The sequence below is a fragment of the Oryzias latipes genome, chromosome 5 (assembly GCF_002234675.1).
Source record: "Oryzias latipes chromosome 5, ASM223467v1".
NCBI lineage: Eukaryota > Metazoa > Chordata > Actinopteri > Beloniformes > Adrianichthyidae > Oryzias > Oryzias latipes.
In genome coordinates, this window is record NC_019863.2 from 29683472 (window position 1) to 29709290 (window position 25819).

General features: G+C 40.8%; 1 protein-coding gene across 3 annotated transcripts in view; it reads right to left on the bottom strand.

Annotated features, from left to right (window-relative positions):
* Window positions 1-1040: 1040 nt before the first annotated feature.
* Window positions 1041-25819, bottom strand: part of vdr (vitamin D (1,25- dihydroxyvitamin D3) receptor) — a 28693-nt gene continuing 3914 nt past the window's right edge. Inside the window, exons 3-11 of one of the 3 annotated variants that reach the window (XR_908823.3) lie at window positions 19322-19469; window positions 17499-17629; window positions 15996-16192; window positions 14571-14670; window positions 13545-13725; window positions 10747-10898; window positions 9254-9370; window positions 7682-8015; window positions 1041-2719 (exon numbers count right to left, since the gene is read on the bottom strand). Coding sequence is in view for 2 of the 3 variants with exons in the window: in XM_011475296.3 (XP_011473598.1) it covers window positions 7762-8015; window positions 9254-9370; window positions 10747-10898; window positions 13545-13725; window positions 14571-14670; window positions 15996-16192; window positions 17499-17629; window positions 19322-19467 (1278 nt within the window). In the remaining variant the exon portion in view is untranslated. Of the gene's footprint in view, window positions 2720-3148; window positions 8016-9253; window positions 9371-10746; window positions 10899-13544; window positions 13726-14570; window positions 14671-15995; window positions 16193-17498; window positions 17630-19321; window positions 19470-25819 lie in introns of those variants that run through there. The other 2 variants (XM_011475296.3, NM_001128517.1) reach the window with 2 other exon arrangements.

Here is a 25819-nt window from a genome sequence, read left to right on the forward strand (position 1 = left end):
TTTAGAGTAGAATAGAATTTATTGCAACTGCCAGCAGCAGTTAAATTGTGGGTGGTTCCAATAGCAGCAGTGCACAGGGCAATAGTAAGAAAATGAATAAAACAAAAGAATGAAAAACGTGAACGTGAAAAAACAGCACAAGGAATGGGGGAATTTAAAAAAAATACCCAATGACCCCCCCACCCCTCTGCAAAAAGTTATTTTTGCAAGAAAACTTGTGTTCGATCGAGCGAGCGATCCATCTGCACAAACTTTTACGCACGTCACCGTTAAGTCTACAGCCACAATTGAAGATTCACTGACCTTTGGCCTCGGAAAGAGACCACACCTTTAGTAACTCCTCCAAGAGATTTCGATCTATCAGCTATAAACTCCTTGATTTTACACAGCGTTAGCGTGGCGAGCTCACGAAAAGTGGCGTTTCTTTGTCGCGCACACATTTTTTACCAGAATATAGTAAAAACGGAATACAAGTGTCAATGACAATGTTACATGCAATGTCACCATATAAGAAATTTGGGCAAGGCTAACAAAAAAAACGTCTGTTGCCAAGGAAATCCAAAAATTTACTTTTGCCGATTTTTCTGAACATGACAAAGACCTGTTGGTCACCTCCAGGTAAACAAGAAATACTATGGTCGCTATGGAAACAAAACATTTTGAAAAAAGTTTATTTTTTATCAATTTGTCTTGTGTAGGTTCTTATAGGATACATCTTATTCTATTTTTTATTTCTGTGTGTGTTTTCAGTAGACTCAACAATGTCCCTCAGGATAATTAAAGTAAATCTATTTTTACCATATAATGCAGAAGCATCCACGCTTACTCACAGCGTGAAACATCATGCTTTCTGCACTTGTGGGTTACTGCCATCCCAAACACGACTCTGATAATCATATTTAAATTATGATGTGATCACTTTTCCCAGTAAGGGAATGTAAAAAAGAAAATAATCGGATGCAGTAAAAGAAGACCTGAGTCTTTAATTCAGTTGATGTCTAATATGAAAGAAGATATTTTCTTTTTTGATCTAATTCTTAATTTTACCACATTTCTCCTCTGTTCTTGACCTCTCTTACTATAAAAACAGTGATTTTGTTTCGCCCAGACCTTCTGCGTTGCCTTACAAACTGATTCTGATGCTTCAAAAAGAACTGAAGACCAGTCCAGACCAACCTGGAGCCTCATGAACCTTTTACTTTCTTGTGAGGCACCAGATCCAGGGACAGTTTTTAGATTTATCTCAGAAACATTGGGACGATTCTTTCTCTGCAGCTGTTTAGACGTCAGGATCCTTTGCTTCATGCAGAGTCGGAAAACTTTCACTTTTTGTGGACAATTCTGAGTTAAAACAGGTCACAAACACCAAAGACTCAACTGATTTGGTTTTTCCTTTTTGCTTCCAGTTCTGATATCATGAGCCTGACCCCCAAGAATCCGTCCATAGGGGTTCAGGCCTTAAAGCAGAGTTGTCGTCCATCTGTGAACCACCGATGAAAACTTGGAGGTTCTCAGCTGAATGGATGTTGCTGCAACCAGAGCCCTTTCTTTCCTTTAACGTCGTGCACAGACGCAACGGCTCAGCAGACCGCAGGGGTGCCACCTTATCAGCAGGCAAAAGGAGGGCCTCGCTTTCGTACCAGAGCTGACAATTAACTGTCACGCAAAGACTGGATCTCTCTGATAACCTTTTATTTATTCCTCCTGCACATTGAAAGTCTTGCAGTCTCACTCCGTTCTTGTCCAAAGGGGAGATATGACGCCGAGGTGAGCTGAAATCTCTTCCGGCATATTGCACGTATGTCAGATGGATTTTGATACATTTCTGTAAAACGGGGGGTTTTTAACTGCGCTGATGTGCTCCAGAAAAGAAAAAAAAATCCCACAGCCCTCTTGTGAGGGTTTCCAAATGCTTCCCTGAAGCATTAAACTCACTTTTGTTCGTTTGGCATCAGCGTTAAATCAGAGGTCATCGGGGCAAACAGTGTCTTGAGTTACAGACACAGAGCGCCCTCTAGTGCCACACGCTGCCAGCGTGCAACCACAAAGCAGACATGCAGAAAGTTTGAGGTCATGGAAATATGCCTTTACTATTTTGTGTGGTCTGAAAAACAGAAAAAATCCTGCTCTTTGTTTTTTTTTTTATAAAAGACCAAGAAAAATGTACTGAATGAACTCAAATACACTTGATTTAAACAAGCCTTCGTTTTGGAGCAAAGGATCTGTGCATTAAGGAGCAAAAACAATGAGGTGTTGAAAGAAAACATGTTTTTGTAATTAAATCTTCCTCTCAAAACATTGAAAATGTAATTCAATATGAAAAAAATATCCCCCTCTGGCAACATTTGCGTAAACATGTTCAGAATGGAATTTCCGAGAACCCTTTACATCTGAAGTAATAATCACATATATGCCACAATTGTATTAAATCTAATTTCTTATGTCTTTTTTTTATATGTGAGCTGAGTGCATATGTGTCATTATGATACCTAATCCTTCTGAAGAATGTTCTTCACTCTGCAGCATGCTGGGAAGATGTTTTCTTTACCGCAGAGAGGATTCTGGGAAACAGCAGTTGTCTTCCATGAAGGCTCGGCGCTTCATCCAGAAGGTATACAAGGATCGTCCGTCGTTTACATTCTTTGGGATCTCCTAGATCTGTTTGCACTGCATGTAGGTGGCACCTTGACAATCATTTGTCTTTAAAGCCCATATTTCTCTGCATGAAACAAAAAAATCCACAAGTCACAGATTTGATTCAAATACTGCTCAATATTGGGCGGAAATGTCAAAACATTCCCTCCTATTTTTAATTTTAAAATCTATAAATTCAAAGCCCTGAAAACAAAAGACAGAAGTCAGCTGCTATGTACAACTTTATTCTTGATTTGCAAAACATCCAACAAAAATAACACGAACAAAAACTGATAATAGAAAAAGGAAGAAAATAAAAGATAAATTGCAGTTACATCAGATTTTAGCAGACTTAACTGTCTGGATACATGGAGCCATATCATGCGGACCTGCACAGGCAGTTTATGGCTATTAGCTCGATCAGTACATGTGTTACATGGTGTTAAGTGCTTCTCTTAGTTCTGGCTTACGCACTAAAATCCTTGACTTGGGTTAAATCAAAAGCCTAGTTGTATTGATTGTTTTTTTTTTTTTTTAAACTTGTTTTCTAGACTGAAATCATACCAAACAAGACATTCTCTCCTCTCAGGTTTACCTGAGGGACACGTGTGGTCGGGGTTGCATGAAGGGTCCTGTTATGGCACACAGCTGGGCAGATGTGACCAAGGCAACACTTTTGAACAAAGTTAATTTAAAGAGGAAAGTGAGTCCTTATATTAACAAGAGTCTGAGGATCTGCATGTTTTGAAAAGATCTGTTCCAGCAGAGTCTGAGGCTCCTCTGAAAACCCTGGATGACGCCCACGTCGTGTAGCATCGGCTACAGCTTTCTGGCCCTTCAGAATAAAGCAGCATTGCATGGCTACGGAGAATTGCACCATCTCTCCCCCACCCCCATTCCTCCGTTTTACCAAATCGGGAATGATGATCTGACACTTCACAACAGATGGAGAAAAAAAACAAAAAACAGCGAAGAGGATGCACAAACCCTTCCTCTGACACACAAACTCTCCTCCTGCTCTAAACACTTTGAGCTCAAAACAGCAACACTAAATACTTCGGTTGCATTGAATTTCAAAAATAAAGAACAAATATGCAGAAAAGGGGATGTGGATCCTGGAGTAAATCCAGTCCGATCCTAGCCAGAGTCCAGATGGTCAGAGTGCAGGCACTGTCTGAAAAACACTCCTGGTTTTTGTGCGTTTGAAGAAAAAAAACAAAAAAACAAAAGAGGCGCTAAATCTGAGGAGAAAAAAACAAGACAATAAGTCCACATAACATCTAAAGACAAACTATGAATGACTTCATTAGCTGGACTCTCCCAAATCTGTGAGATATCTCTGAGGTAATCATTGAAGTATGACTCATTAGACAGCAATAAATATCAACACGAATACAAATATAAAAGTAAAAACAGAGGCAAATGCTTGATGCTAAAGCAAAATCTGAGCTAACAGAGGTAGGTGGGTTTTTGTTTCTTTTTTTTTTTTTTAACTTTTTTACTTGTTTTCGGTAGAGCCTCCATCGCGGACGCTCCTATGAAACTATGTTAGGTTGATTCCGTCACAATGCCTGTCCGGAAGGAACACGCAAAAAAAAAAAAAAAAAAAAAAAAGGCGAAGGCTTGAAATCCTTCGCATGAGAGATGGCAGAGAGTTCTCAGCGAATATTAAACTGTACATGTTTTACAGAGAGGTTTTGTAAGAATAGGTGTGCTACTAAAAAATCATCCAAAAATGTAAGAACATGAGTTTAGTAAAGCTTGCTGGTGATAGTGTGTACTAGATATTGTAGGCATTGTCGCTGTGCTAAGTTGCCATTCTAATGGGAATTTCTACAGATACTGAGCAGCCTACCAAAGACGCAACCAAATGAGCTCATATTAACATTTCCTGCGTTTGGAAATCATAAAAATCAAATCCGGCAGATGGAGACAAAAAAAAAAGGGGGGGTTTTGGGAAATCTTGCCCACTAGTTGATAAGCGGCCCGGACGCGACCTGGAGGGCGTTCCTGTACGACCGTCAAATCCACAAGAATTCGTGCGTTACCCTGTTCCTGCATGGAGGGAACTCTCCCTGTGGCACTTAGACATCAAACGAACACTCCACCTCAAGAAAAATATCTACAATGCACAAACATGCCAGAGAAGAAGCGGTGGGAAATAACCAAGCAAAACGAGCTTTGACCCTCTACAGTTCAATCAGGGTCATCTTAGTCCATGTCAATTCTAGGAGGAAATCTGTTAAGTCTGAAGATTTATTTGTGCTATGCTGTGCAGACTTCCAACATGTAGGGAAGGATTTCAAAGTAAAATCCACATCATGCAAGCTGAACCAATCAAGCCAGGAAGATGTGTTGGCAGTTCAAAGACGATGGACAGCAGAGAGGAGGAAGGTTTCCATCATCCGGAGGTTCGTCTCCCTAAAGTAGAGTTAAAGATCCGGTCATGCAGCAGGACGATGAGACTAACTTAGTGAACTTCAGAATATGGCTTATAGATAAGAAGATCTGTGTCTTTCTGAAAAGGAAAATAAGCAGCTGCATCAAAAACAACCGGGAACCAGATCGGTCAGTACTGCTGGAGGGGGCGGGGCTAAATGAAAATAGAGAGCAGGAGCAAACCAACAAACGGAGCACCGACTCCAAACATTCATATTACTTTAGTGGGATATTGATAACTGGTCATGGGGGGGCTTCCAAATACCAAAGTGCTAAAATGATGATCCAACTTCAGTCAGACCCCTTGATTTGCTCCTGAATACTTCAAAGTCATGGTTCCATGTCTGCAGCAGCGTGGAGCAGCTTCTTCAGTGAGTGCTTGGTGAACGAATTTCACCACAGCGAGCCGAGATCCTCACGTCACATGACGCACGAGCCTCAGCCTCCCAACCTTCACTCCCAGCAGGACACTGCAATGGGGGAGTGCGTGCATTTCTCCCAAACAAAGAAACTTCCCACACAATCACCAGTCCTGCCAATGCAGGATAAAAAAAAAAAAATCAAAACAGGGGGGGATGGACACCTTTTTTTGGGTAGTTGTCCTGGTGCTGAGTAATGCTGCCTGCCCCCCACCCCAGAAAAAAAAACAAGAAAGGTCCTCGTGTGTTGTGAGAGCAGTTAGAGAATAGCTCTGACATAAAAACATGGTTCTAGTACAGAGTGTAGTGAAACAGAGATGGGTCTGTTGTTTTTGCATATATCTTTCATAATAAAAAAAAAGCCTTGAGGATTTATGTAGCCCTATGTACAGCAGCAGGCTTATATTTATATATAAGTACACGGTCACATAGCGCTTTCAAAGGTACACCTCTAGAATCCAAATGCCTTCCAATACAGTAGCTCTGCTGGGAATCAACAGGTTCACTTTTTTCTTTTAGTTGAGGTGATGATTTTGTCATTTCTGTTGGACTGAGATCCTGGTGGTGGAGTGGTTCTGAGAGCCGTAATATATAGAGGTAACAAACAACCTGGGGCCACCTCCTTATATATATATAAAAAAACAAAAAAAAACGCTTCAGAACAACTTCAGCAGCTTTTGGACCTCAACAAAAGAAAAATCTAATGGCAGATCATCACCGTTTTATTAGGTATACCTACTAAAGCAGGATGTGAGCGCTTAAACGTTTAGTAAATAATATTTACAGTTTAGCCACTAGAGGGCTGCGCAGCATACATCATCAAACGGGAGGGCCTGGGTGTGGACCACCACCACCACAGCCAGGCCCTCAAGACATTCTAGAAAATCCACTTCCCCGTCAGAAACGAAAGGGTGTGATATTTGTGGAGGTCTGAAGCAGCTTCCCAAGCTCTCTGCCCGCTGAGCTCACTGTATTCTGAGGAGGAACAATTCATGGAATTGTTTTTTTTTTAAGGTAAAATGACGTATAAAAAAACAAACAAAGAGAAAACGCGTGTGTATTGCTTATATGTCCGTTTCGACGCCAAGTCCGAGTATGGTATGCAGCTGTACATCAACAAGAAGACTGGCCTCTTGCTTTGGCCTCAATTTTACTATTCCAGTTAGTTTTGGCATTTTAGCCCTTTAAAAATCTGTGATAATAAAGATACATAGGGTTAACTAAAGGGTGGCTTAACAGTGCTTCAGATACACGTCATTACGAACATGGAAAGAATCAAACCAAATAGAAGGAAACAATTTCAAAAATATAAGGAGCCATAATGCTGGCTTTGTTTGATTGATTACTAGCAGTGTAAAAGTAGCTAACACATGTAGTGGCTAATTCTCACCTCAAAATCAGGCACACTAAAGTCCTATAAAACCTCACTAGGTTACAGACTACGCTCTGCATTAAGCAATAAAAAAATCTATACAACCATATTTTCCTTCATTGGCTGTGAGGCCAGTCAGAAGACGAGTGGCAGCGCGTGTAATGCGAGCCATGGAGCAGCAAGGTTACTTTTAGGTGCTAGAAACCTTTTTTTTTTTTCTCTTTCTCATTATAAAGTAGCTGACCATACCTTTGGTGAAAGGTGGAAGGCTTGAATTGTACACAGTCATTTAGAAACGGTGTATCGAAGAGAAGCAGATACAAACGAAAACAACAACAAAAACACACGGTTCGTCAATGAGGAAAACTTCAGAGTCATCTGCAGGCACTGCTTTTGCACTGGTAAACTGAACGGTAAGCTGTGCGGTATCAAAACTGTTCCGGTGAAAAGTTACTGTTTCACATAGGTGATGCACTTATAAAACAACCCCAGTAAAACCAAGAGGTAGCTTAACTGAATGGCTAAATTAACATCTGAGAATGTTTTGTTGTGTTGCAAATGTCCAGGTATTTCAAGCAGCTTGTTTTGTAGTTAAATACTTATAAAAACACTGTATATATTTATAGGTAGATGTTCAACAGATAGCTTAATTTGTACTATATGACATTCCCTTGTTTACTGTGTTAAACGTGGGCTTGCTCTCCACGCGACCTTGGGTTGCACACCAAGATGGACTTCTTTAAACGTTACATAAAGAAGCCACAGACACGCGCGCACACATACGCTGCGCTTTCCTGCACATCTCCATACTTCACACCTGCTTTTTAGTCCATCTGCACATTCTCGGCTCCCACACTCCCCCGTTTCACCCTCTTGGGGTCACCAGCTTCCTGACGTCTAGGAGACCTCGCTGCCAAACACCTCCAACACCAGCGGGGTGAGCTGCATGCTGTGCTCGGGCTGGAAGGACAGCAAGCGGTACTGCTTGGAGTGCTCCTCGTTCAGGCTGCGGAGGTCGGCCAGCTTCTGGATCATCTTGGCGTACCGCAGCCGCCCCCCCGGGTGGTGAAGCTGGATGTAGGCTTGCAAGGTCTCAGACAGGCGGTCTTGGAGGGCTTCGATGCGTGCGTGGTCCTGCACACCGGGTCGGTCTGCAGGAAGACGGGGGAGTGAGGTTGGAAAATAATCGTACCATGGTTTCGGGTGAATACCCAGTTCTGATTGGCTGCAAGGTGACTGTTAAAAAAAAGAAGTTCCGGTCACGAAGCCTGAATGTTCTATACCAATGCGTTGGCCTAAAACCTTAGTCCAAATGACTTAACTTGACATTTAGCATATTTTCCTCATCTGGTAAGTCCGCCTGCTCCAGCTGCAACTGAACAACATCGGCTCAGTAACCGTTACCATGACAACGCATTGCGCCACGTATCAAATAGTCTGCTTTTTGTGAAATAATGATTTAAACCTAAAAGATAACAAAACACTTGAATTTGATTTACAATGTATTTACTTGTTAATATTTATTTGACGTCGTCCATTCATTTCTGCTAACGGACACCTCTTTGGGCATTTACCAAAATATTTAGAATGTTTCGACATTTGTTTATAAAATTATTTCTTTCCTTTTTATTTGTCGTTTTAGTCCTCAGAGTTCAAAAGGAGGTTTCAGTAGAAGCTGCGGTTGTTAAAATGTCAATGATTGGAAATAAGAGGCTGGGAAACCTCCGCTAAAACTACTCATCTCTGCAAACCTCCTGCAAGTTTAAAGACCCACTCCGATGGATGATTTTTGTGTTTTTAACATTTGCTTGTGGCATTTTTCTGATGAGGGAGGACAAATATAAGGAAAATTAGGCTTAAAATGTTATTTCCGAGTATCTCTTTTTTCAAATCATATCCATCAGGAGCAGATGAAAAAAATGCCCTTTAAAAAAAAAAAGCTACCGGTAATTTGTGATGCAGAAAACACGATGGGCCGCCCCACAACCTCCCTGCTCCGCTCCATTCTGATGCATCCACTTGTAGACAAATAGATTCTTGAACGTCTGAGCCAGAATCTGGCTCAAAACCATATGGCTGCATACCTCTGATAAAGTTCACTATATACGCTGTATTTATTGGTAATGTTAGGTTGAGGGTGTGAAGGGCTCCAGCTGCTCTGCAGAAACTATGTCCTAGAAAACAACACAGGCCTTTTGACTTTGGCAAAAATGGCAATAATTAAAATAGATGGGAGTGAGTCTTAAAGTTCATTTGAAAAATACTACATGCAGATCAGAGGCGCCATAAAACACTATAGGGGTGTAAATTCAGCTATAGGTGTTATTGTATATCTAATAGAATCCAAAGAAACAGCTTCTTGGAAAATTCCAATAGGTAGCTCCAGTACCTGGAGACAGCAAACAGATGGCCATCAGCAGGACATGTTCCTCTTCCTGGAGGTTCAGCTTCTTCAGGCCGACCTGGAACTTCACCAGCGGCTCAAGTAGATCCAGAGTGTGACCCGCTGTAAAAGACAAACACGCCGTTCATTTTTTTCATTTCTGACAGTCAGGCAAGCAGCGCGTACTTATTTGGAAGCCGTCCACCTTACTTGGATTTGTTATTCATTCTTGTTTACTTGTTTGTTTGATTGTGCACATATTTCATTTAAACTTGATTATCTTGCAAGTAATCTGGAAAACTTCACCTGCTCTGTTCAGTGTCAGGCATTTCTCACTCTTTTGGCTAACGATGTCCGGGATCGGTTTTAGGTCAGTGAATAGGATTGTTCCATATGAACCAAAATCGACTATGAATCTTGTTAGCAACCACAAATTATGATATGAATCGAATCGTTGGGAAACGTTACAGCTCTAATGTTTTTAAATAAAAGTAATGTGGAAGAAGTGCAGATTCCAGTTTGTCTGGATTGACAGATATAAGTTTGATCCGACATCCATTACGTTCCAAACTTGTCCAAACGTGACAAAAACAAAGCAGAAAGGGGGAATCTGTTCCTCTGCAACACAGTGTTGCGCAACACCTGCAAGTCCACCTCACTGCGAGTGTCCAAAAATGTCAAGCGGAGGACGGGTCAAGACAGGTCTGCTTTTCCTCCAACAAGGAATAACGGCGCAATTTTGAGCTAAAACCACATTGGAGTGAGTCACCGCGTGGAAAACACAAAGATGGGAGCATCATTATATCAAGTACGAGTTTTATTTATTTAAATATTTACCATATAACCTTACTTATGTTACTTCTACTGATGAGCTCCATGACTTTCCCCAAGCAACATCATCACGATTGTTCTGACAGTTACCTTTTTTCTAATTGACCCTTTTGAGATTATTTTTGAATTCAATTAAAAGCGAACACACAAAATTAACATTTTTTTATTTATGCAAAAAAGCCTCTATTCCAGGAAGTGACACTAATGATTCTCATGAGCTGGAAGGATTATACTTTCAGGCAGGAGGGATGAACATGCACGCTCCAACACGGGAAAACATCTATTTCAGTCATGTTTCTGCCCTGATATTTTAAGAAGAGCACCACACGGCTTCTTTGCCTGCTTCAAACAGTGGTTGTTCTGTGCGGCGAGCAGGTCAGGAGTGACATTCTTTGCTTGATCCCAGAGAGAGGGGGTCTTGTTTGAAAGGCAAAGGAAAGCCAAGCCCAAAGGGACTCAGCAGATATGTATGACTGGTCTTGCAGAAACACTGGCATTCGGAGCTTTGGCCTCCAGAAGTGTGCACAGGCTACCGGCTAGCAACACCGAGGACACAAACACCAGTGACAGGGGACTACTTTCAAATGCTAAGAAGGACTACTAATGAGTTTCTTCAACCACATTCTGAAAAAGACCAAAACGGTCAAAACGGCCCCCATCACGCTAACCTTTGGTGACGTCGCTGATCTGGTATTTGAAGTCAGGTGCTCCGCAGCTCCAGGACATGTCTTCCAAGTTGAAGCTCTGATTTGAACGCAGCATGATCACCTCAATGGCACTGGACTTCAGCAGAGCGATCTGGTCCTCTGCAGTCAGCTCCCTGCCGGGGTCAATCATTAGGAAAGATCAGAGATGCCCACAAATAAAAGTTAGTCCTGAGAAAGCACAATAAAAAGACCCACTGATTTTGGTGTTTTTAACATGCTATCGTGGCATTTTTGAGTATTTCTATATTCAAATAATTGTGAATAAGGAGCAGACGGAAAAGTACAGATACTCCTAAAACGAAAGCGTTTTTGTGACGTAGAAATATGCTGGACGGGCCACAAGCTCCCGGCTCCGCTCCATTCTGATGCACCCACTTCTAGAGGACTAGATGATGATGCACGACTTGGTTTTCCTCACCGGAGCTAGTGTCGGACTGAGAACTGTACGGCTGGATAGCTCCAACACTGCTCCCCATTTATGTTGAACCGGTAATCTTAAATTGGAAACGTAATGGGCTGTAAACTAGTGGGAGAGCGGCTAAAACGGTGAGCTCTTAGTTATGGACGAGAGGGAAAGGGGGCGGGGTTGCTCCGATCCCACTCAGAGATGAATTTCTAATGAACTCTGTTGCTCTGCAGAAACTATGTCCAAGGAGAAGACACTGAATAATTGATTTTGGTTAAAACCAACATAAGGATAGTTAAAATAGCTAAATAGATGATTGAAGTGGGTCACTAAGGGTTGTTTATGACATATTTAGTCTTTATATCTTCATATAAATATATATATATTTGTTTATTTTTTCTAAAGTTCCCATAAATTATTTCTTCATGTTATTTTTTGTGTTGTGTGTGAATCATTTTAGTTTTTTTAAGGTAATATCTATCAATATATTTTTTTTGTTGTCTACATCTTTTGAGACCGTTTATTTGTAACATGTTCAGAATAAACAACAACAAATTAAAAAAACAACAACAACAAAGAAAGTCCAGAAGTTGCGCAACAATTTTGAAGTCTTTAACTTATCAAATGGCTTCGTGTTCAAGGTCAGTTTCCCTTTAAAGTTTATCAGATCCACGATACGCAGGAAGCAAAAGCAAAGCGATACACTCTGTCCTGTTTACGAGCTTCTGCAGGGACTCACACAACCTGAAGCAGCAGATCCTCCGTGTTTTAGAATGATTGCAGATATCGTTTTTTTTATTTCTATTTTTCTCTCAGATGCTACTTTACATGTCAATTTGATTGCCCCTTTTTGAAATTTCTCTAGAATTGAAATGTCTCCACCTTGTGAGGTTAATTTTCCCAAAATGTGTTAAGCCAGTGAAATGGGGGGGGGGGGGGGGGGGTGAGTGGTGTGAGATGAGGGGGGGGGGTGTTTTTCAGAGATTAGCATGTAGATCGAAAGTGAACAAACATTCCAAAGGTAATCACGTCCATCACTCGCCGTCCATCGTTTTGACAACTTCAGAAAAATACAGGCTCCGACTCGTTTTAGCCTTGACTCTGCAATGACCTGACGGCAGAGCGAGCGAGCGCTCGGCCCCCCTCAGCACGCTTACAAACAAACCCTCCACGGGGGAAAGTTTTACTCGTGGAAACTAAGACCGAAAAAACAAAAAGAGTTTTTTTTATTAGGGATGAAAGAATTCCAACTTCAACTACCAAAAAAAGAGATATTATTTTAAAATACCACTTCAATCAACCCATCTGTTCACAGGATCATAAAATTAGCACACATACGTACGTTTAAAACAGCCAAACTACAAACCCCAAGTGTAACCGTGTGCAAACCAGAGAAAATTTCAGTCACAGATTTTCAAACAAAAGAAAAATTAAAACAAACAAATTCAAAAATAAAACCAGTTCCAAACAATGCAAAAGAATTATTTGCACTGTTCCATGTCCGGTTTGCATTTTCACGCCTTCACACTCGTTAGCAACAAACATTAGCTAGCGGTGGAGAAATGAATAGCGACCTTTGACGGCGCATTCCAGGAATTCTTCTTTCTTTGGTGACAAACATGGAAATGATGTTGCAACGACGAGACGAAAATATATTATTAGGATTCATTTCTCTTATATCTGAGATTTTATAGGTCTTTGTGAAGATCTGCAACGTCAAGAAACTTTCCATTTGTGTCACTTCACATAATTCCATCATCAAAAACAAGTGACTATCCGAAAACTGTGAGTGATGATGACAACTGAGGCCTGGAGGACGGTTCAGCCTGTCTCCCAATAACCAGGAAGCCATAAACCAATACGACTGTAGTGACCTTTACACCAACCGCACGCCTGTGGCAGCTGCACAACAGCTACGCTCCTGTTGGAAGTAAAAGAGTTTCCACAACAGGAACGCCAGTGATCTATGATCTTTGCATTGCAATCACAGGTATCTCCACGGCACAACTAATCACACGGACAATAAAAAGTCACACAAAGTCTACATTTAGGTCAAGGGTCATTCTGAAAAAACAAAAAACAAAAATAAAAAATGAAAGCACTGGAAGTTAAAAATACAGAGGGAAGCCAAAATACAAGAAATACAGAAACCAAAATGTCCCATAAGTAAATATACGGTAAGTAGAGGTTAAAACAGTCTTTGTGCATTCCCGTTAAACTCACGTTGACTGTTCGATTTTCACTTTCACGAGCAAAGTGCATCAACATATTCATCCAAACTAAACTTGATTATTTTTTTGTTTTTAATCTTGTGACATCACTCTTGATTCTCCCTTCAGAGAAGCGTGCATACCTGAATCCTGGGATCATTTTGGCAAATCCGATGACCTTCTGGATACTGTAGGAGACCAGGTCAGCCAGGTGCGGCAGCATTGACAAGCTGGACCCCTCCTCCTCACTGGAGTCGGGGCTACTGCCCTGTTCGTGGTACATCAGCAGCAGGTTGTTGAAATTCATTTTTGTGTCAACCGATTCTGCAGACACAAGAAGAAGAAGAAGGCCGAGTGAATAAAAATGTGGCTCAAAGTGAAGACAAGAGACACAAAATTAAGTTTTTTAATAATTTGATCACGAGGAAGGTTTTATTTTTGAAAACTAAGATTTTTTTTCCACCACACCAGACTCATTTCTTAATGCAAGTCAAGTCAGCTAGTCACGCGTCAAAAATACATCCGCTACTTTCTTTGTAGCTGACCTTTTTCTTTCTTTATTGACACATCCAAAGTCACAGAACATGTACTCAATCGAAATTAAAAAAGCTTATGGCAACTATACCGTCCCAAAAATGCATAACTGGAACAAAGATCTAGCAGGATGAAGCAAAAAGTGGGAAAAACCCCAAACGTAAACACAACTGTGGCATTTATTTTATTTTATTGTAAATATTTTCAATGACACCTGCCATTTTCCTAATTGCGTTTTTATCTATTTTTTTACTTACTTACAGCTTGTAATTGCAGAAGCAAAGGTGGAGATGGGAGGAGGACGGTAATATGTTTGAAGAACCTTCATTTATCACCTAAAAACAATAACTGGCTGCTCCGAAACACAACAATAACAGGTTGTGTTGATTGTGTTGTCACAGGTCTGATAATTTCAAGTTTCTTGCTGTTTTCGCTGTTTCTGCCGCATTTGCTGCATCAGGTGATACTAATCGACTGAACACACCTGATCAAGGTAACCAGAAACAGGTAAACCAGGGATCTGGAAAACAGTGTCTTGTAGACACAGATTGAGAAGACCTGGGACAGTGGATCAGTGTCTCTTCATTTCTTTTGGGAAATGTTGATCAGGTCTGACAAAAGTTAGTCAAGTTCACCTGGAGAGTGACTGAAGGAGTCAGAGGAAGCATCGGAGAGAGAATGGAGGGAGGCGGCTCTGCTGGCACTTCGCGTCACGGGACCGTCACGCACTGGAGGCTACACGGCAGAGCAAAGGGAAGGTTAAAGGTCGCCATTAATAATCATTTTCATGATTTTTTATTATTTTCATATATATATTTTTTCCAATATATTTTTACCAATTGAAAAATGTTTTACACATTACAGTTTCTCTGTGATTCAAAAACTTGATATTAAACAAAAAAACAGCTTTTGTAAAAATACAACTGACTTTAGAGCAAACTCTACCAACGGTCGTGTTCCTTTTGGATCGTCCTAAAGCCATATGTGTCAAACCAATTGTGACTTACTAAAGCTCGTGTCAAACAGCCACTACGTACATTTTGTGCATTCTCCACGTACGCAGTTTTCCTGGAGTTCGTCGTTCGATGTGCACAGATGCCCATCGAGGGTTTCGTCCGACGGGTCTTTACGTGAATTTCCGTTTTAGCTGATCAAAATTTTAGGTCAGTTGAGAATGAAGCCGTTAAGAGACATCTTTAACATAGTTTGTCCACATATTTGATGCAAATGTTGCGTAAATTTGTGGCTTTCCACGACAGTTCCACGTGTCTCTAACAGACCGGCGGACATTTCCCGTTAAAACTGATCGGGCTACATACCCAACCCATTCGTGATTCACACACAATTCATTGGGTTTTTACACAGATCTTGCGCCACTTATTTGACGTTTATTATGGTTCATCCCTGGGAATTTCAGTCAATTTTGGGCCAAATTTGTTTTTTCCGTTGATTTACGTGTTCTTTGCGTGGTTTATTCGTACGTCTTCCGTCATATTAACACTGTTCATTTGTGATACATACATAAAAATGTCATCTAGCTTTTTTTTAACCCTTTATTCAAGTTTGACCAATTTTCATCCGTGAAATATACACAAAATGTACACAGCGATTGTGTGGCACAGCCTTTACTCTTAAAAGCGTAACTATTAAATTTAAAACTTAATCTAAAACCTTAAAAGACAAAAGAATAATCTCGACTTACACAGTCACTCTTTTTTTAACTATCTAATTGACTTTTTTAGGGAAATATAAATGTACAGTAGTGTTTTGTTTTAACACTTTAATAGATTTTTAGTTCAATTCTGGTTTTTTAGCCGTGCATTGTGTTCTGCATCTTGATTGGCTGTAAACTGTTGTTTGTCTCCTGCTCAAAATGTGTTCAGTTTGCCAAATTAACATATTTGTTTTATGTAATCAGATCTTTGGTGTCCCTCTGTAATACTGGACTCATTTTTCTATGAAAGATTGAACATTGAGAGTTTAAACACGCACATGTGTGATGGAAACGCACATGTGTGGTGTGTTGTCATGAACAGAAGACCAGGTACTGAGATACAAACCCTAAAGCGGCAGAAGTCAGAGTAAGAGTCGTCATATGTTTTGTGGTGCGCCTCCACCAGAGTGGCGATGGTTTGACTCTGTTCATCGGTGAGCTTAGGCCGACGCGCCTCCCTTTCTGCTTCACGCTGCGCCTCTTCGTCCTTCCTCCGCTGAATCAGGTCCTTCTTCCTCTGCACTTCCTCGTCTGTCAGAATGACTAGGAGGAGAGAGAGAGTGTGTGTTGGAAATACACACACACATAAACAAAATAAACTTTCTGGGGGGAAAATGTAAGGAATTTTTTTATAAGTTCAAAATTAATGAACAAAACCGGAATCTCAGCACAATTAGTCACCAACCCCTAGAATAACAGTCAATTTCCTACATAAAACCGCTGTAAGGTACACTATGTTCTTTCATTTGATGACAGCTACATCTATGTTGTTTTGTGAAAAGAGGTTGTTATTCTCTGGAGGAGGAGAATGGGAGGGGATGGGTCCATATGGAGACCCCTGCTGAACTGAATAACTGAACGCATTGTCTTTGTTCTGTTCGTTCCTTGTTGTTCTAGCCACTGAATTAGCTCACAGAAACAGAGAGAGCCGGGCTTCAACAACACGCCGCTGTTTTCAGAACACCAACATCACTGCCTCCCGTTTCAAATACAGTAAACAGTATTGTTGGTGCTATCACTACCAGAAACACTAACAAAAACACTTTTCTGGCCCGGGGACGGTTTCGGATGCAAGCAGAAACTAGAAAGGATGTGTTGGCTAATTGAAGACCTGAAACAAACAGCAGTTTGTGTTCAAAAAAAAAAAAAAAAGGTTTTGTTGCACAAAAGGTGTTTAAACTGCAACTGTAGTCCACGATCCAGTGGTGGGGTGGGGGGGCTCCCCTAGCTCAAACAGAACATGTAAACACTGTAAAAGGGCAAAGACCCTGAGATAACCAACAGCAGTCCAACCCTTACATAACATTTTCAGGAGGACACAAGAGCTTCAAGATGGCTAAAACCAGTTTCATGATATGTTAGACCTAATGTCTTCTAAAGTTTCTCCTTCTTTTAGTTTCTTTTCAAGACATTACGTTGATTCAAAATGGACATTTTTACATTTTCAAGGAGTCTTTCATTAATCTAATCATAATCTGATATCTAAACAATTCAGTAAAGGCTACACGGTGGTCAAGATACAAATATCTAACTCTAGTGTTTGAATGAGGCTGGCCAAACTAAACAGTGGCCAAACTATATTCTGATCAATCGCACAGCGATGTGGATAAATACATAAGGTAAAGGAACAGCCAGCAGGATGTTTAAGGCTGCTCAGGAGCTCAGTCGTTTTGTAAAACAATAACATCCCTTTGTTGACTCTGAGCTTTGCAACATTACACTTTAAGGAAGCAGAAAAAGCACACTTTTAGATAAGGGAGAAAACAAATCCTTTATCAAACAACAAATGTTTTCTAAACACACGCAGCTTTGCATGATGACTTGTAGATAAGTTTCCTATCAAACTCACACTCTTTCATCATTCCAATGTCCACGCAGCGTTTCAGCCGGCATGCCTGGCAGTGACGCCTGTTGTCCTTGGTGATGGTGCAACTGCCGTTGAAAGGACACGTAAAGGAGGCCTTGCGCTTCATGCTGCGTCTACATGAATCAAACACATTTCAAGGTACACATGAAAAAAAAAAAAAAACCTGTTGAATAAAAAGGTTTACAGAAGTAAAAAAATGGAATATACTTTATTGCTCAACATGTTTCAGAACAGGGTTGTTTACCACTACAATCAGCCATTAAAAGCAATGGGGCACTTTGACCGTGTTATGCACAATTGATAATCATCGTAGATAAAAGGTTTCTGCCCTTCTAGCTCAGGAATGAGCAGTTTAAATGTGCAGACCAGAGGAGCAGTTTTGCCAAATCACATGGAGAGAAGACCATTCATATTAATGCACGGGTGTTTATACACTAACGTGAACAAAAACACAGGAGACACATACGAACTCTGAGAATTTAGACAAAGGTCATCTGAAAAATGAGGAAGGAGATTATTAAACATCCGTATTTTTCCTGCTCTCCCTTTGAATATCAACAGTCCAGAATGGAACCGACGCAAATGGAAGGACATGCTGAACTCACACTCAAGAAAACAGCACTCCTCTCAGTTTAGTCTTTGCTTAAATTGGAAGTTCGTTTGCGTCAAACAGTAGGTGAGCTGGGCAGGTGTTTACTTAAAAGTGCCCCTCCAATGAAAATCACGTTTTCTGAGTTTTTGAAACGTACGTGTGGCCTTTTTCTTATGAAAGAGAACAAATGTAATAATAAAATCCTTTCATATGTGGAATTCTGACTATTTCTCCTTTTGAACTGCGGTCAATCAAACTCTCGCAAAGACACCTGGGTTGAATTAATGAGCTGTTGTGATGTCACAACGGCCCAGGAGCGCATTGCACAAGCTCGCTGAAATACATTAAATGTGAAATGGAAATTTTGCACAACAACATTTTTATTTAATATACTAGGGGATGCTTTGCCAAATCTTGCAGTTGCTATAGCAACCCCCTAGAGCCGCCCGTGATGACTGTCAGTAGGTGTCGTTTGTACCCCCCCCCCTTTTGTGTCAAGCTCTATACTCATGGGGAAAGGGGGCATCAAGGGCGGGGCTACACAGCCCAGCACCACGCTCATGTAAAGGACATTTTGGAAACAGAGGCTTCAAATAAACATGAAATATGGCTTTTTTAAGACATTTAGGTTGTGGGATTTTGGTTAAAAATATCATAATTAGAATTAAAATAGAGTGATCACTAGCACTAGAGTGATCATTAAAAATGATCACTCTAGTGACCATGTTTTGGTGTGGAAACACTTTGAATTTAGCAATGACGTGTTACCATACAGTGTGCTAAAATGTTTGAATAAAGTTCCTTTGGGATTATTTGGATTGGAAAAACAACAGTGGGCTGAACTTTAGGAAACTAAAAATGCAAGTGGATTTACCAATAAATCTTGTTTTGTTTGTACACATATTTAATTTACACTTGATTATCTTGCAAGAAACATAATCTGAATCTAAAACTTCACTGTTCGCTGTTCAGTACCAGGTATTTCTCTCTGAGTCCCACTGGTTGAAGTTTTATCTAAAGATGTCCTGGATCGGTTTGGATCGCTCAAAATGAACTAACATCGACTGAAATGTTTCATCAACCACAAATTGTGATTTGAATCAAATTGTTAAAATTAAACCTCTGAAAAATACCATTATTTTTGCACGACAACCTGTACAAGCTTCAGTGTTGACCCAGGTCAGATTTCTGCTTCCCATTTCGCCACATCTACCTGAAAAAGCCCTTGCATCCTTCACAGGTCATGGCATTGAAATGGAAGCCAGTGGCTTTGTCCCCACACACGCCACAGATCCGCGGCACGTTCCTGTCAAACTCATCGGTGGCGAGAGTGGACGTACTCACAACAGTGGCCTCCATCACTGAAATGAGAACAGGTACACAACATGTGTAAACAATGACAACATAGGAAACTACAAGGAGCTGCATTTCCAGAACAAAATGCAGGATTAAATGTTATATTGCTGAATGAAAATGAAACTAAAAGGGTAATGATTGGCGGGGAAAAAATAGATAAAAGAAATGATCAAAGTTGACCATAAATAAAGTGAAAACAGCACAATTACAAAAAAATATATTTTTGTGAAAAATGTCAGCGCCGGGTATCGAACCAGTGAGCTTCTGCACCAAGGACTCCCCAAGTTTTTCAATGGAGGCAAAAAATCTGGAATATCTTGAAAAGTTCAAGGAGTTGAAGGACCAAAAGTCATAGCTGGAAAAAGCGGCAAAAAAGGCGGAAGATACTATAAGAAAGAAAGAAAGAAAGGAGAACCAGGAAAACAAATATTACAGGAAGAAATGCTTTGGTCATCTTCAGGTACAGAAAGTCAATAGACACAAGAAAATCTAGCAGACTAAGATGTTTGCTTCAGTATTTTGATTTTCTTTCAGAAGAAAAAAATTGTTTTTCCCAATGTTTCGACACCTTAGACAAGGAAGTACAAAAAACAAAGTCGCCCTGGATCACAAGATGCACCAAATACTAATCTAACTTTAAAACTTGAGAGGGCAGAAAAGGCCTGTCAACACAAGGTTAGCATCCTCACAAACAAACAAACAAACAAAGCCAGCGTCCTTCACACGGCCGTTCTCTGGCTCCGTTCTTTTGCTTCAGTTCCAGAGGGAAGGCAAGGCCAAAGATGGAGGATCAAGGAGGTGGGGGAGGGAGACTAATTCAATACTCAACAAACTCACAAATCAACAGTCAATGCGGAAAAGGCTAAATGAATAATTCAAAATTGTTTGACAGGGCACTTCATCATTTATGCCTGAAAACAAAGTTTTGATGTTGTTATTCGGTTAGGGTCATCAGTGAGCAGGAGCAGGACATTTCCAAACTTAGTCCTGGCTCTAACTAATTCTATGAACAGAACGTGGGTTCTCTTTTTCAATCGCCAGATTCAGTCTTTATATTCCTACGGCTGAGAGCTTCAGGAATTGTTGTGGTTCAAGTTTGAAATGGGCACCGCATACCTTAACCAGGAATTTCAGATACATCTGTTACTGTACACCAAAACACGTCTGCAAATATTTGCAGAGGGAATTTGGCAGATCAGTCCAAAAGAACCATGATGAACAACAGACCACAAAGCAGCTATTGGTGTAACTGCTGAGCCTCCAGCCAGATCACAGGGCAAAAAAAAAGGACATTGTTGTATCACCCTTCACATAAGAGATCATCACAACATACTTTATTGAAAATAAAATAAAAATCCAATGCCTAACCTTTCTGGGACCACAAACTAGGCACTTGGTAATCACTCCAGGATAATTCCTGATCTTCAAGCGTTGGCCAGATCCACCCTTTCTCCATTTATGAGGTGAAAGCCCACAATACTCCCATACATCCTTCAGAATCATTTACCAGACAATATGAATCTACATTTATCATTAAAAAGCCTCCATTGCAAAACAATTCCCATCCGCTTTCCAAAATCTGAGGAGAACCGCAGCAAAGCTTGCGTGCCAGCATCACAATGACACTTGTGAAGCAGAGCAGGCGACAGTAAAGCTCTGTAAATGTGCCGTTTTACATAACTGAAGTCAAATTGAAGTGGCTTCCCAACTGTCGTGATTTAATTTCACCAGCTAAATACATCACTTGGGTGATGACTTATTTGTGAAGTTGGCCCTCGTTTCATCACTTCTGAAAGCGTTTGTAGATAGCCGGGATTGTGAGTTTCTACGACTCCTGGTAGTGTCTGTGAAAGTGATAAGCTATAAAACGACAGTCACACGACCATTTGAGCAAGATGCAAAAATCTAATCAGTGTTTAATCAGAAGAATCCCAAAGCTATGGTCTCTTTCTTGTAAAGTTGTGCAATTGAGGTTAATTTGCATTGAAGAAAAGAAAAAAATACTCATGATGAAGAGATCTGTTAGTTCTGATAGCGGTGGATAAACTGCTCATAGCAGGGAGTCGCATTCATCGGTCACTGTGAACCAAAACAGTCATTTACCAGAGGTTCTAATCGAATGATGACTGAAGTCAGTCCTCTGTGATTGCATCCAGCCATGACAGGCTATTACCCCAAATGCACAAGAGAACTGAGAGCTTTTAATAATGCATCAGGTTATTAGACTAGATCTGTACTTCTACCTTTCTAGAGTCGGAAAAGCCACAGAACAAGTTTCTAGCTCCAGGCATCGACTGAACGTCTCTCTCGACTCTTATAAGCATGACCAATTAAATCTTTGGCTCTGATAATTTAAAGCATTGTAGCTTTTCTTTTTTTCCACTGGTGTAACAGGAGATAAAACGAATGTAGTGGTTTTTAAAATACTTAAGAGGTTAAGCAAACACAAGTATTTGGGTCTTGCAACCATAATGGACGTATTTAAAGTCAAACTTGCAATTAGACGCAATGACTAGCAGATTAATTGTTCCACATTCTGAACTGTATAAAAAGGAATTTCACAAAACATTCTTGAAAACAAACGTCTTATTACCAGCATATTGAAGGTAAAAAGTCTGTTTTGTGACAACGTCCTAGTGCAAAACAAAAAGAGTGGGGCTTTAAAAACATGCAGAGTAATGGTGCGGTGTCAAAGTCCAACACGTGAGATCTGTTTTAAACTTCTCTCTTAACGTCTATTTCTGATTTTTACTTCAATGGGGGGCTTGACACGCCAGGAGTCGGCCTTGATTATGAAATATCAATGACAAACAGCTGTAAACATCAAAGGGGAGGTGTTAAAATTAGCCCATATCATTCAGGGAACGAAAATAAAAGTAAATCATCTGATGCACTAAACAAGTATTTACAGAGACAAGCTCACACCGGGGAAACGAAGCAACTGCAAACTCGTAAAGTCAGCTTCACACTTTTATTTTGAATGCTTTTTTTGTTTCAGGAGCTTTTGATGGAATGTGCACTACATGCATCCCTTCTTTTCCTAAACCACACTTCACTTTGTCAGCTACAAAAGAAAGTCAACCATGGTAGTGTGTCATGTTTTGGCTGCAGGTTTTGTCCCCTAAACAAGACCAAAAAAAAAAACAGGATTTCAACAGACAAAAACAAATTGATTTGTTAGAGTGGCTTATCTCGTGCAAAATCAACGATTTGAGCGTTGAAGTGCATTATGATGTTAACCTCTCACAATAAACAACGCCAAAGCGGTACTGTGATCGGTTCATCTTTGAGTATTCTTCCAAAACGCTGCTGTCTGAGCACCAGCCCCTCCCAAGCCACAAAAACGAGCGGGTTCTCACGTTATGACATCACAAAGTGAGAACAGCCCCTTCCAGGAAGAGTCTGCGTTGACAGCACCGCCCCCAGGCTAACACACACACGCCCACTTTTTCCGTGGGGCTAGCGGTGATCGGCTAAACGCTTTTATTTTATATGCACAATATGCACATCCATCTTTGCAAAAAGTTCGGATGCCGTTTGTTATCGTGCACGAGACGCAGACATACTGCCGAGGTGGGCTCTAGGTTGTCGTCGTGAAGAGGGGGCAGGCGTTTGGAGCGAAAGGCGGAGCGTCAGAGATCGAGTCATCCTACTTCCTGGTAGGAAAATGAACAGCAAAAAAAACTCCTATTTAGTAAAAAAATTTGCTAACGGTAATATATATTTTGGATATAGTTTACCCTGAAAGACTTAAGTAAAGCATGATATAGGCCCATTAAAAAAGTTCAGCTGTTTACAAAACCAGATAAAAATCTGAGAATTGCTGCCAAAATTAGTTTTTTGAAAGTAGTTTGTGCCAAACATTTAAATGAAATCCTCCTTTCACATCACAAAATGGTTTCCCGACCAAAAGGTTTTTATTTTTCTGGTAGCAGAGGAAAGTGACAGCATGCAATGAAAGTGATCCAGGTAAAACAAAATGTGTGCGGGGTCTCAACGCAACGAATAACATACATGTGCACTTTGATACAACACGGGGGGGGCAGCTAAAGTGCTCTTTGTTAAAGTAAAACCAAGTGGACTTGACCCACTGGACCCGTTCTGCCTTTTGTAAAAATAAAACCTGGCATTTGTTCTAGGCACCGAGCTGCAGTCCAAAAGAACACAAACAACACAAACAGCCCGTTTTTTAAAAGCTGGCTAAAAATAAACCGTCACAAGCCACTTCAATTAATGGCTAAATATAAAAACTTCTGATCTCTGACGGTTCCTCATCCAGAATGAGTTGAGAGAAAAAAGGCCATTAATTGGAATTACATCACATATAAACTACATTTATTTTGTTCTGGTTTTCTACTGTTAAAAACAACTGATTTTGTTGTCACACCTGATGTACACCAAGATTAAAATCTATGTGCTGAAATCGTCAACATGCCACAACTACTCTATTAAGAAAGGTCAAGGAAAAACTGAAAGTAAGAGAAAAACAGCAGCGGTCGCTGATGGGCAAAAGATGAGGTCAGCTGTAACTACAGAACAGACCAACCACAGCGTGTCATTTCAACTAGGTGGTGAAATCTAAACTATAAAGACTTAGCCCTAATTTTGGCTGTAAAGGTGTAGAGGACAGGGAGTTTCCCCTTCCTTTCGGCCGACAAGAGAACAAGTGCAATTGAGCATGCAGTGGGTCTTCACCAAAATCTATGTTCCTTATAAAACAGAAGGGTGTTCTAACATATCCAAATTAAATTTACAAGTCAAATATGTATTAATAAGACAAATGCAGTATTAAAATCACAAGACTTTATACAGCATACCAAAAGAATCTGCATAATCCAACTTTAAAACTGTTTTTCCTTCAGTGAAACCCCAAGTTAAATCTTAACCTTCACCCCTTAATTAGCTGAAACTTCAGATAAATCAGCGTAAAATTCTGTCTTAGATGCAAAAAGGTTAAACCTAAAAAAAAATAAATAAATAAATAAAGAGATTGAGAGGTTAAGAACAGAAATAGGAAATACGAAAATAGCTGCACCTGATTAAAGCTGTTTTAATAAAATATTGCACGAAGGTTTGCAGTAACCGTATAGGAAGTTAGAGCTCACAGAAAGATGAGTACCACAGTGGACCGTGGCCCGTGTCTTTCCGTGCACACGGCCGCTCATTTCTCCACGTTCACAGGAAGATCCGAAATGACATCTCAAATGCAAAAGAGACACAGGAAAAAAAGGAATAGAAAAACCTCTGGCATCACGTCCTAAGAATGTCAGCAATGAGCTTACAGAACTCATCCCAACATACGAGTCAGGATCACATCCAGGCCTACGTTAGCCGTCCTGAAAGGCTGAAAGGGGATTGCTGTGGAGGCCCTGCACGGCGGTCCAAACGGGCGCCCTAGCTCGATGATGCAATCCCACAAACGGTTCAGAAATTGTTTGCTGCAACTGTTCCGTTTGCAGAGGATAAGAACAAGTAAAAAAAAAAAAAAGGTAAAGAAAACAAACAAAAACAGAGTGTGAGAGCCAAAGGGAGGAAAGGTAAGACGCGTTTAGCTGCATACCATGTGCCGGGTCACTGTGCGTACAGAACAGGAGAGACGTAAAACAAATCTGATCTGGAATGACCCAGGCTGCACTGAGATCTAGGCTACAATGGGAACGCGTGGATTCACAAAGAGAAGCGCATGAAAGTACACACACTACCAGAAAACAAAAGGAAAGAGGAAAGGAGAAACCTGGATGGCGATTAAGGTTTACTATCAAAACCAAATCAACAGCTCAAAACACTGTTTAGGTTCAACAGATACATAAAAATCATTTTTGTCTGACAACAATTTAGACAATAAAAAATAAGTGGGGGGGGGGGGGGGGGGCTTATAGCAACAACAAAACAGACACTGTAACGCAGCTAAACAACTGGCTAAGCGGACTTGTCCTGTCCTGTCTGTGTGCTTCCCTCTCATTCTCGCCTTCACGGGTCGGTCTCATGCTCCTTTCCTATGATCACGGGCAGCATGTTACAGCACATGACAAGGTGACCTGTGGCCCATTCAGCATGAACTACACTGAAGTAGAAAGGGGTGGGTGGGGGTCCGCGTTCCATGTCCAGCCCCATGTTCCCTGCTCCCACCCGCCCCGCTGACCAAATACCCAGGCCCCAGTACTGCTGCTGGCCAACCAAAGGGGAGATGGAGGCAGTAACAACGGGCCACCCCCCCTCACCTTATGCTGGGCCTCTTGCTGGACTCTGGAGAAGGGAAAAAGACGAGGCAGGGAGAGGCACGCTCAGACACATATACAGCAAACGCTGTGTTTACGTCTATGCTGGGTTTGACGCGGCCGGTGTGCATTCTGCA